Source organism: Calonectris borealis, chromosome 4 (genome assembly GCF_964195595.1).
Source record: "Calonectris borealis chromosome 4, bCalBor7.hap1.2, whole genome shotgun sequence".
Lineage (NCBI taxonomy): Eukaryota > Metazoa > Chordata > Aves > Procellariiformes > Procellariidae > Calonectris > Calonectris borealis.
In genome coordinates, this window is record NC_134315.1 from 6528966 (window position 1) to 6541432 (window position 12467).

Consider the following 12467-nt stretch of genomic DNA (forward strand, 5'->3'; position numbering starts at 1 on the left):
CAGATTTCTTCAGTCTCCTGACCCTTCTTTGCAGCCTCTGCCAGAAAGATTCTTCTTGTCATCCTGCTCCTGAAGCGTTATAATCTCCCAAACACTGAGAATCCCTTCATCTCTTGATCGGTCATCTGTAAAGACTCTGGTAATATTTCACCCATCTCTTCAGCCTGTCCTTTTCTGAAAGCAGGGCGCTCGCCTCAAAATTAATGTTGTGGAGAGTACACTTCTTCTTCTTCCTTAGCATCTATTATAAAAGGCCATCTTGATTTGGACTTTCACAAGAACATTTTAATGCTGCCTTGCTTTTTAAACCAATCCTCCTTGACTGCCCTTGCTATTTGACTTTTGCCCAGCCCTGGGTATGCCTGCTCAGGGTATGTCTTTTCACCTATGCATTCTGCTTATCACTGCCCAGGTGGAGAATGTCTTCCAACACCCAGGCTCAGTGGCTGCCTGCTTTCTTTCTCACCAAGCCATGTTAAATAAATGTTGTTGAGACAGATGATGAGGTTATGACTGCAGAAGACCACTGCTCCAGGGGATACCCAATGCTTGCTCTTCCTCTAATTGCTAATTTTGGTCTTCCTAAATGCCAATCAGAGCTTTTCAGCTCTGCTGCCTGTTTAGTTTGCACTTGCACCTCTTTTTGCATATGTAGAGTCTGTAGAGCCTCATGAAAGCCTGCAGGCACTTGCCATATTTGCTCCTGGTTAGTATTGTCTTTACCAATCTTTGGCATGTGCCAATCAGTCATGAACATCAGTCACTGGGTACATGAATGGTTCACTCCCAAGGTACGGCTTAGGCATGCCTTGACTGGTCGCAAATTCGCCTGAAATTCTTCAAAGAAATCAAGGAAATTCTTCCTCGGTATCTGTCATAGAAGCCCGTAGGTCTATAAGCGCTACAGAACCTGTTTCACAGCCCTAAACCGAAGGGCTGATTTCTGAAAGGTGACAAATCTTGAGTTGACCAGGGTTTTCTTCTTACTGCTGTGATTCCTGCCGATGCCTTTCTTGTGTTTTGCATCATTACCTTAAAACAAGGTTTTCCCTATGGCATCGCTACCTTGTCTGTCCACCTGATTTTCAAAAGCTGCACAGTATTATGCTGGTCCCTCTCTAACTTGCTCATTAGGAATGAAATTTTACCCAAAACGATCTCAGATTCCTGCTTCTGCTGGCCAAAGCTTTCATTAACAGCAATCCTTTCACTGGACCACTTCCCCTCATCAGACACTGACCTCGTTACAGATATCAGATAGCATCTACATGGCCAAGAAGATCGAACAGAGCTCAAAACGTTTCTTGCCAGTAGCCTTCACGGCAGACATGGCCCTGTGGGTCTTAGCACATGTGGCTCTGCATCATATGAGTGGGTTTTTGGCTTAGATAATAACATGGTGCTCAGCCCTTCTCATAAGAGCCATACTTCCCAGAGAGGGCGATTCTTATTTAGGCATCACAGCAGTATCTAAATTACCCAAATCACCTGCCAGGGCACTAAAACCTGGACAGAAATATCGCTGTAGTGGGAAAAATTAAGCAAAGTGCAGAAGATGGCAAACCAACCGAGGAAAGCTCTGAGGCTGGATCTGGAGTATAGTGCAATGTTCAAGGTAGGACTGATGGTGGGAAAATGGGAACATGGGAGATCACTGTGGACAGCCCACATGCGTGTAGAAAGATCCAGGCTAAAGTTTCTCTTAGTAGCTGTCTTCTTTCAAGTATTAGAAAAAAATGTCCTATCTTGATTTTAAAATTGGTGGAGAATCCACAATAAGTTGCTCTAACGATTATGCATGATAGTAAAAATTGATACTTTGTACTTAATTCAGTTGCACACAAAGGTGTTCAGAGATGTCTGAGGTTCCCTGCGGTATCTGAGACGTCTGCAATGCCTGACATATTTGAAACAGTGCCAGTGGGAGACACTGAGAATGGCCACTGGAGACTGCAAAGCACCTCAAATAGTCCCAGCTATCCCTGTGTGAGCAGCTGAAGGAGCCCCTTCTATCTGTCCTGCTTCAGTTCTGGACACTGGTTCCTGTTTTGTCCTTTACCCTCATGCTTCTGCTCTTGCGTAGGTATTTATAGACTGCAAGCAAGTCACCCATAATATTCCCTTCCTGTAAGTAATTAAAGTGAGTTCCTTGAGAAGCTTCAAGGTAAGCTGCACGTTGTGTGTGCAGTGGTATCTTCTCAGGAACACGGTTCCTACCAGTTTTATTTGATGTCCCCTAGCTCTTGTATTTGACTAGATAGTAAACAACTTCATCCCTGTTACTTTACCCCGCTACTCATGATTTTATAGGTGCTATCATAATTTGATGCATTACCAATATGAAATTATTATAATTCATAGAATCATTTAGGTTGGAAAAGACCCTTAAGATCGTTCTTTATTCCTATGCCTCATTCACCCCAAGATCACAACAAGGAACAGATGATTATTCACAATAACCCCAACAACTTAAAAAAAAAAAAAAATTAATTTCCAGGATGGACTCCATCACTCATCAGTCTCAGATTTTGTTCCTAAACGTGTCCTTTTGCTTCCCCGTATCGAAATACACTCTGCCCATTTACTGCCAGTTGCCATGCAGAGATCGAAGTAGCTCTGTGTCAGTGAACTGTCCTCTTCATTATTTAACACTCCATAGCCCCAGTTTTAGACTCCTACACATTTGGTCTACAATGATTCTTTATTTTCCCCCCAAATGAATGACAAAAACAGAATAATGAACCAGTTTCCATAGGATTTCCCGGCAAAGAGACTCAAGGATTCATTTTTCACAATGACATTTGGAGATCTCTGTTTAACCAGTTAGATCCACTTAATTTGCACCATGTTGATTTTATACCCTTTTTTAAAAATCCACCTCCAACATGGTATTAACCAAACACCTTCAGAAATCAGTTACATCAAGAGTTGCTCACTCTTACTGGAGAACAACAGCAAATTGATTCGACAAAGCCTATGTTCTATATATGCACACTCATTTGCATCAATTTCATTGCCTTTCTTTAAGAATTAATTAATCAACTGATGTGCCCACTATTTCTTGCCTTTAACAGTGACAAGCTGACAGTCTTAGCATTACCCAAATCATTTGCCCAATCCTTTTAAATAATGAGCCAACATCAGCTTTCTTAGTCCTCTAAAATCTTTCTAGTGTCTCAAAATGAAAAGTCAGCATTAATGGCCCACACGGTATGTTCCTGGTTCCAAGAGTTCTGAAACTCTTGGATGTGAATTACCAGGACTGGCTGATCATAAAATATTTAATTTATGTGGTTGCTATTTAACATAATCCCTAGTTATTAATGGAGCCCAAAATGCTCTTTCACCAGCATCTGATACTAATACACTATCTGATTTTCTCCCCCAGACAAACATGGAAAAGAAATATTAATTTAATATTCCTCCGTTTCCTTGTGGTGGTGGTGATGGCAGCTACTGCCTAGTGTCGATTATTTTTACCTTAGCTGACCATAAATTTATTGTAATGTTTTTCTACTTCCATTACTCATTCCAGGGCAGAGGTGGCCTATTCAGATGAATTAAGACCAAAAGATACTGGCCTTTTCCTTACTCTATAGGAGCGATCACTATAGGGCAACCAGCCCAGAGCACTAAGCTCCATTTCAAATACCCCATTATACATCAAAAACACACAAAAAGCACAAAGATGTTCCTTTATTTCAGCCCAGGTCAGCTTCTAGCTTTAAGCAGGAGGGATGAAGCTCCCTGCTTAACACTCCTCCCAGAAAAGACACTATCCGATAGTACCAAGTTAGTCACACCTCATTGTCAGGTGGATTTTTTTATTGTTGCAAAAATAAAATGAGGAAGGATTAAATTCATGGGATCAGAGTGGGGATTTTTAAATGCTTTTTATGAATCTTAAGCCCGAGGAGAGCAGGAGGAATGCATGGCACTGAGAGCTTCTGCAAACGTGCTTCCAAACACCTGGAGCGTGCGCTTAATCCACCCGCAAATAGCTGACTTCCTTCTGTCTCCCACCAGGCTCCTCTTCCCCCCAAAACCCAAAAGTCAGGCTTCTTTCCCAGTTTTGGTAAAATCACTTCTGACATGCAGAGCTACTGAAGCTTGGCCATATCTCTTTGTCCCCAAAAACTCTGAAATTCCCACTTGCAACTGTCTCACTCCCAAGGTGTCTATTTAATCCTGCTTTTATTAGGAGCACAGCTCCGGGTAGGTTACAGAGGTTACAAACAATGAAGCTTTTATCAAAACTTTGGCTAATCAGTCGCTAACAAGCTCTCATTCAGGAAGGGGCTAGGCAGGCCCAGGCTAAAACTAACCTGAGGGGGTAAAAAAAGGGAAAAAAAAAAAAAAAAAGGATTGGGGAAAGGGTGTTCCTTTAGAGCTGGATCAGTGCCCCAGTCCACAGCCACAGAAACACTTGTGAGAGCACAGCAGCCAGAAAAAGCAGCCAGGAGTGGACACAAAGCAGAACTGCTTCTTTCAGCGATGGTGTTCGCTCACGACAGCCTGAAGTGCTGGAGTAACTACGGCTTCCAATAAACTATGATTTATTCCTTGCCTTGTGGCAGAGTCCAGGGGCTCCATCACGCTCAGCACCATATAAACGCACCAGGAAAATATTTGCTATTCCAAAACGCTAACCCTCAGTCTGCAGCCTGCAGTGTTTTTACGGAGACTGTGAACTAGAAACAAAACCAAACCAAGCCTGTTGTCAGTAGCCTGAAAATCATGGAATGAGGACACCTCCCCAGGAAATGTTGTAGGGTCTGAAAAATCAAGAAAGATTTGAAAACCTCTGATCTTATCGTAAGGTAAGTTGGCAAAATTTGATCGCCAGAACTTCAGTCCAATAGATGACTAGATACAGGGAGGGAGGAATATACATTATTCTCCTTAAGTAAGGAATAAAAATTACTTCAACCTGTATACACGTACACAGAACACCCTTCCCAAATTCATGGCAGTGAAACATCTATTGCACACCATCAGATATTCTCTGTTACCCACTTGCAGGACAAATCAGAGGTTGAGTGAAAAAAGAGACTTTCTTAGATCATATTAATAGGTGTAAAGTACCCAGTCTAGGAAGGAATAGGTTTAGCTGTAAATAAGGGAGTGGTACTAGAGCTCAAATTTAATTTGAGCTGTTCTTAGTCAATTCCTTGATATTCTTGAGAGTGGAGCCACTGTACTGGACCACTGCAAGAGAAAAGATAATTCTCCCATCTTGTCCCTGAGGATGAAGAACTCATTCCCAATTTCATTGATTACTCTGGAGAAAGATATAAAACAATTCTTCATGTGCAGATTGTATGTGGGCCATAGAGTTACTGCCTTGCCTCTTGCCACCCCTGGGGAAAAAGTGAGACTTATATTGCAAATGCAGCCAAAACAAACCAAACCTGTGGTTCCTGCTACACTGCGGCAATTCGGAGCCATTGAAGGGATCCAGGTCTCTCTCCTACTGGTGAAGTCAATAGCAGCCAATATGGGCTATTAGATCCCGATCCTCCAACACGTTCCCTGTGCCTAGACCTCAGCATCCTCGGGGAACAGAGAGAGACCCGGGTGAGTGCAGGTATCGGTTCCCGCTGCTGGGTGCTCAGGTCTGAAGCATTTACAGGTTTCCATGTTCAGCTGTACACACCTGAGATTCACAACAGGAAAGTTAAGCCTGTACCTACATGTTCAGAGGAGCAGGGCCTTAGAGGCAAAGACACTGTCTTCCTAGCAGGGGGAAAAGCACTTGCCGCATGCACGCCAAGGACAAGCACAACACCAAAGCGAACGGTGTGGCCAGCACAAAGCAGGGATGGGGAGGACCTTGCTCTCCTGCAGCACTTTTCCTCGGGAGGTCTTGAAACACTTTCCCAGGCAGCTGGCTGGAAAGGTTTGCACGTAATTGCAGCTGGCTGGGGAGTCAGCCCCGACTGCCAGGTGCCATGGGCTCCCCTGCCCGGCAGACCTCACTGCCACACTCGTAATGCCAATGCTAACGAATGTCCCAGCGACTCGGTGATAACAGTAATTTCACAGCGTTGCTCAAGCCCAACCCCAAATCTGCTCGCAGTGATGGACAGTAGCCTGACTCTTACCTTGAAACTGATTTCAGTTTTGCATTTTGGCACCTCGCTTCCCAGCTTCTCGGTGCATTTCTGAAAGGCAAACGTCTCCCAGACCTCTCTGGAAAAAAGCAGCATGTAGAAAGCAGAGAGGCAGAGTGCTGGATCTCTTCCCGCCGCTCTCCTCCTGCCTTGGCAGAAGGGAACAGCAACAGGTTTGTACTGAGAGCTGACGATCTTTCGAGGCAACACTGCATGCTACTTGCAGGATAAATGCATTAAGAAAATTAAACATTTTTACAGCCGTCACACCATCAAAGCTTTATTCTCTCCCCTCTTTAAATTAAGTGTTGGTTTGCATATCCGTGCCATCCCAGCTATGTAATAACCTCTCTAAAGCTATTTTTGTTTAACGTTCCTTACTATTTGGTAAAGCAAGCTGAAGTTTTCTGAGGACACGCATTTTTATTAGAGCTAATTCAGCATTATTTTCTCACCCGTTTCCTTTGTTGGAAGCAGAGAAATCAACTAAAGAAAACTCGAAGGCAGCAAACCATGCCTTTGAGGGAAACTGCCTTCCCCGCCTCGTCATAGCCGGGCTGTTCCTCTAGATGGCTCTGCCTTTGCCCAAATACATCAAATCCCTGAAGCAAAAATCGCAATTTCGAGCGATACGGCAATACCACTGACTGCTCCTCTCCCTCCTGCAACGATCGCGGGTTTTTTGAGCAAACGGATAAACAAGATTTGTTGTAATTTTAAAGAATAACATTTTCGGCTTAGCTCTTCAAACACAGAGGGAAGTTGCTTTTTAAAAATCTACTTGCTTCTTGTCCTTTAGATGCCCTTTCTAGCTGTGATTTCCCCATAAACTGCTTGTTTTAGATGCCTGTTGTCCGGCCAGACTTCAAATCAGCATTTTCCAGTGCGACCCTTCTCCAAAGAGATGCGGAGCTGTTATAAATAATAAAGGCAAGGAAGCTGAGAAGGGAAAAGGCACCTTGCGAAACAGAATGTAAAATTTTCTCTTGCTGTTCTGACTATCCAAATACACACGGTAAGCTCTTTCCCCAAAAGATGCAAAATAAAATCAGCAGCAGCAACAGTGACAGAAACAAAATAACAACAGGAAAAAAAAAACCCAACCCCAAACCCCCCCAAAAAACCCAAAACACCAAAAAAACAAAAAACCAATCCCAAAATCATAATTCTTTATCACACTCACTTTTAAGTGATTCTCTGTCTCCAAACTGTCTGTCCACTTGTTTTAAAACGAAATATAATGGTGAAAATCCTCCAGTTGTTACATCCCGGCTTAGGTCACACGAGGGATGAAAATTTGGGATTGGAGGTAGCCCGGGAAAGCTGCCCCGATTCAGCTTCACCGATTTACATGTGCGTTTATAACTATTTTATCGAAGACATAAAATGCAAAGACTTTTCCCAAACGCTCCTCTCTCCCCAAAATCCTGATGTCAAATCAAGACACCCGGCACTTGCAACCCTGGGGAGAGCGCTTCGCATCCGTACCTGGAAAGGGGATTTTTTGGCATTTTTACCAGCAGAAAACTGAGTAACAGTCCCGTTTAAAACCCGGGGATTTGTATCTTCTAAGCGACTGACAAAGACCCTCTAAATTCTCCCGCACCATTGACCGTATTTTTCTTGTTATACGTGTGGGTCCGATCGTGTGCTTTGCCCCGGACGAGGAGGATCTGCCGGAGCGGGTCCCCGTATAAACCCCGGGGTGTCGGGATCCTTATGAATACCGAGTTTTTTCTCTGCCAAAGGATGCGCTTTCCCTCAAGCTCCCCCGAAGCATGAAGGCGAAAATCAACTTTTATTCATTAAATCGCGCCCCGCGACCGCCAGCCCTTTCCTCCCGCAGTACGAGCGAACACGCTGATGTTGTTTGTTTGTTTAATTTCGGGCAATTCCTTATCCAAAGCTAATTAACTGCGATCTCAGCCCCGGCTGTTGTGAGACGGGCGGCAAAATTACACATAAATAAGAGAGTTTAAGCGAATTTCACCCTTCGCGTTCCCATCGGGGCAACCGCAGCGATGCTAATCTCCCCCAGACCTCAATTTCGGGGCCGGTTTCGGGGCCGAAGGGATCAGGGACGATCGCATCCGTGGGAAAGGGGAGATCGGATCCCTGAGCACCGGGGCAGCGCGGAGAGCCCCGGGGAGGGGGCGGCCGGGGCGGGGGGCGGCCGGGCAGCGCCGGGGCAGCGCGGAGAGACCCCGGGACGGGGTGGGGAGGGACGACGGCCGGGGAGGGGGGGACTCTCGGGGATGCTGCCCCCGCGCTGCCGGGAGCCAAATCCCTGGCGCCTCCCGCAGCTGCCCCCGCCGGTCCCTCCCCCATCGCCGCTTTTGGGGCCCGGCCTTGCCCCCCTCCGCCTCCCTCCCCGGCGCGGAGCCGCGCTACTGGCTGCTCCCTGCGCGCCGCCGCCGCCCGCCCAGCCCCGGCCGCGGGCGGGGAGGCCGGGCGCACGGCAGCGCCTATAAGGGCTCCGCGCCGCAGCCCCCCGGGATTTTTTGGTCTGGGGCCACCGGGGCCGCGGGGGGGGGGGGCTGTCCGCGGGAGAGGACGGGAGCGGGGGGGAGCGCCGGCCGCCCTGCATGGCCAGGGATTATGAGCGCCGGTGAGTTGCAGCAGGCGCAGCCCAGAGCCTCGGCGCCGGCGGCCGCCCCCGCGCCCCCGCAGCCCCGCAGCGCCCAGGAAGCCCCCGACATGGCGGTGTACTGCAGCGAGAACTTCAGCGTCTACCCCCAGCCCAGCCTCCACCCGCCCGGCGCCGCCGCGGCCGCCGCCGCGGCCGCCGCAGCCGCTGCAGCCGCCGCCGCCTCCTCGGGGCAGCGGGCGGGCGGGTACGCGCTGGGGGACTACGGGGCGCCCGCCAACGCCGGCTACCTGTGGGGCATGAACAGCCCCGCGCCCTACCTGCAGGGCCCGCCCGGCTCCGCCGCCGCCGCCGCCGCGCCCTTCCTGCCGCCGGCCTCGTACGGCTGCTCGCGGGGCGGGCAGCTGGTGGGCTCGCCCTCGGCGCCCGGCTCGCCGTCGGCGGGCGGCGCGGAGCTGAGCTGGCTGAGCCTGGCCAGCCAGGAGGAGCTGCTGAAGCTGGTGCGGCCGCCCTACTCCTACTCGGCGTTGATCGCCATGGCCATCCAGAGCGCCCCCGAGAGGAAGCTCACCCTCAGCCACATCTACCAGTACGTGGCCGAGAACTTCCCCTTCTACAAGCGCAGCAAGGCGGGATGGCAGAACAGCATCCGCCACAACCTCAGCCTCAACGACTGCTTCCGCAAGGTGCCCCGCGACGAGGACGACCCCGGTGAGGCCGCCGCGCCGGGCGGGAGGGTGGGCTGCGGGGGCTGGGTGGCGGGCGCAGACCCCGCGGGGCCGCCGGCACCATCCTGAGGAGAGCGGGCGACAGCGGTCCCCTCGTCCGACGGGTCCCTTGTCCCCTCTAGCCGGGCGCTGTGAGGAGTCCGGGCTCCCTTGTCCCCTCTAGCCAGGCGCTGTGAGGAGTCCGGGCTCCCTTGTTCCCTCGGGGCCGGCGCTGTGAGGAGACCGGGCTCTCTTGTCCCTTCGGGGCCGGTGACATGAGGAGACCGGGCTCCCTTGGCCGCTCGGGGCCGGTGACATGAGGAGACCGGGCTCTCTTGTCCCTTCGGGGCCGGTGACATGAGGAGACCGGGCTCCCTTGTCCCCTCAGGCCGGGCGCTGTGAGGAGACCGGGCTCCCTTGTCCCCTCAGGCCGGGCGCTGTGAGGAGACCGGGCTCCCTTGTCCCCTCAGGCCGGGCGCTGTGAGGAGACCGGGCTCCCTTGTCCCCTCAGGCCGGGCGCTGTGAGGAGACCGGGCTCCCTTGTCCCCTCAGGCCGGGCGCTGTGAGGAGACCGGGCTCCCTTGTCCCCTCAGGCCGGGCGCTGTGAGGAGACCGGGCTCCCTTGTCCCCTCAGGCCGGGAGCTGTGAGGAGACCGGGCTCCCTTGTCCCCTCAGGCCGGGAGCTGTGAGGAGACCGGGCTCCCTTGTCCCCTCAGGCCGGGAGCTGTGAGGAGACCATTCCCCCTCGCCCCCCTCGGGCCCGGCGCTGGCCCCCGCGGGAGGTTTGGGCGAGGGGCGGCTGGCCCCAGCCCTCACCCCCTCCCCGAGCTGGCCGGGTGGGCTGAGGCTGGGAGTGGCGGTTGTGCAAGGCCCGGCTCCTTCGGCCGTGATTCACGTCTCCCCTCCCTGCCCGCCGCTCGCCGGCCCGGCCCCGGGGCACAGCCGGTGCCCGGGAGTGGGCGGAGGCGCGCCGGGACGGTGCAGGTCCGGCCCGGCAAGGAGGGAACGTGCCGGTCTGGGGGATCTGGGGGGACGTTGTGGGGTCACTGCTCCCAGCAGGCCCGGGCGTGGGCAAGAGGTGCGTGGGGACAGCTAATGCCACCACAGCCCCCTCACACTAAGTAAGTGCCCCTGCCTGAGGCAGCCAGAGCAGGGGGAGCCCTGCTTCATGTTCCCTTTGGCCAGGTCTGAGGTAGACGTGCAGATCCTCCAGGGAGGTTTATGCTCTGAGGTGGGGAGGTTCTCCTCCTCCATGTGGCCTTAAGGTTCACTTGGGCATTGGAGGAGTGGGTGTGATGATGTCCTGGAGCCAGGTTTTGGATCCTTGTACTGGACAGCAGACAGAGGAGGAACAGGTGTAGGAGAGGTGTGGGTGCTGTGCTGATCGGACAAGGCATGGATATTGCTTATCTGTCTGCGGTGGGGCTCGCTGTCACAGAATTTGACTTTCTCTCTTGTTTCTCCTGTTTTCCACCAGGGAAGGGAAACTACTGGACCTTAGATCCCAACTGTGAGAAGATGTTTGACAATGGGAACTTCCGTCGCAAACGCAAGCGGCGCTCTGAGCCCAACGCCCCCGCGACCGCATCTGCGGCCTCCTCTCTGGGGGGCCTGAAGGCTGAGGAAGAGCGACCCATCCCAGCCGCAGGCAAACCCTGTGGAAACAGCCCACCCCCAGAGCTGGACCCCTCACCTTCTGCCAGGGACCATCCAAAAAGCTCCTCTCCCTCCGGTATCATTTCATCCACCCCTAGCTGCCTCAGCACCTTCTTCAGCGGCATGAGCTCCCTGAGCAGCGGAGGCAGCCGGCTGACAGGGGGTCTCAGCAGTGACCTGCATCACAGGAACTTCTCTGCTGGACAGCTGAGCAGTGGCACTTTCACCCCTTCCAGCAGCTCTTCTCAGGAGGTGCCTTCGCCAGACCAGCTGCAGCGGGTTGCGGGACCTTCCCCCGCCTACTACAGCTCCTTCCATCCCAGCAGCAGCAGCCAGGGAGCCCAGTACAACCACTACTACAACTTCACGGTTAACAGCCTCATCTACACCCGGGATGGAACAGAGGTGTAGGATGCTGGGGCAGTCGACCGACGAGCGCTGCAAAGGGAATGGGAGTTGCAGGTGTATTTGGCAGCACGGAGGACCGTATGCTTTTGCAAACAGCATTTCAATGTGGACACTTCCCAGGAGTTCTTCCAGGAAGACAGATCTTCTCACCTTTCAAAATAAGAACACCCCTTAAACACCAGCGGAAGGCAGATGCAAAGTCTTTTTCCCACCCTGGAAAATAGTAGGTGGTTTAGATGGCTTGCCGTCTAAATTCTGCAGACGAAAGCGAACTGAATTCATGTTTTCAGAGGTTTCTAATCCTGAATGTAGAATAAGAAGTTTAAAAACTATAACCATAAAGCGGTATCAGCAAGAGCCAAGTGTAGACATCCAGTGAGTCTTAGAAGAGAACAGGAAAAAAAATGAAGAGATTTCTTATGAAGTGCCTTGTACAATGTATTAAAAACCTCTTCTGCCAGCAATTGCCTCTGTAAGCCCTTGCTTTCTGCCCTGATCCTGTCATATGCAACGCACGGGGGGCATGCTCTGGGTAAACACCCACCCAAAACCTCCTCGAAACCCGCGGAGGTTCGCTCTGGTCTTCCTGTGTGTGGCATATTGTACAGCCAGGGCCGTGTCTTGTAAAACGATCTTTTTCCCTGAGCTTAGTACCAAAGATAACTCTAGCCATGCAGCTTTAGCACGAGAATAAACACTGGGGTATTTTTATACATATTTGTACGTAATGTAACTCTTCTGTACATATGTTTCTATGTGGTTTTATATTTGTAAATTATGCTCTGGAGCTGTACTTATTTATAATGTGTTTTAAACTTTGTTAAAGTTTATTTTACTTCGTTTCCCCTTCTTTTTTGTTTTATTTGTTTTGAATTTTTTGTTGGTTTTGTGTTTGTTTGTTAGTGTATTGATGAAACTTTTCAGGCTGAACAGCTGTTGGGAATAAAATGTTAACAATTGTTAGATTTTTGCCTGGTTGTTCCTCAGTATGTTTGA

At 50.7% G+C, this 12467-nt stretch overlaps 1 protein-coding gene across 1 annotated transcript; it reads left to right on the forward strand.

Moving 5' to 3' along the window:
• Window positions 1-8711: 8711 nt before the first annotated feature.
• FOXI3 (forkhead box I3) lies at window positions 8712-11474 on the forward strand. The gene is made up of 2 exons (XM_075150511.1): window positions 8712-9411; window positions 10885-11474. Exons 1-2 carry the CDS (start codon window positions 8712-8714, stop codon window positions 11472-11474), a joined length of 1290 nt encoding a protein of 429 aa, XP_075006612.1.
• Window positions 11475-12467: the final 993 nt, after the last annotated feature.

Coding starts and splice junctions, on each gene's coding strand:
- FOXI3 (XM_075150511.1), top strand. CDS start 8,712: ATGAGCGCCGGTGAGTTGCAGCAGGCGCAGCCCAGAGCCTCGGCGCCG. Junction 9,412..10,884: donor CCGCGACGAGGACGACCCCG/GTGAGGCCGCCG, acceptor GTTTTCCACCAG/GGAAGGGAAACTACTGGACC.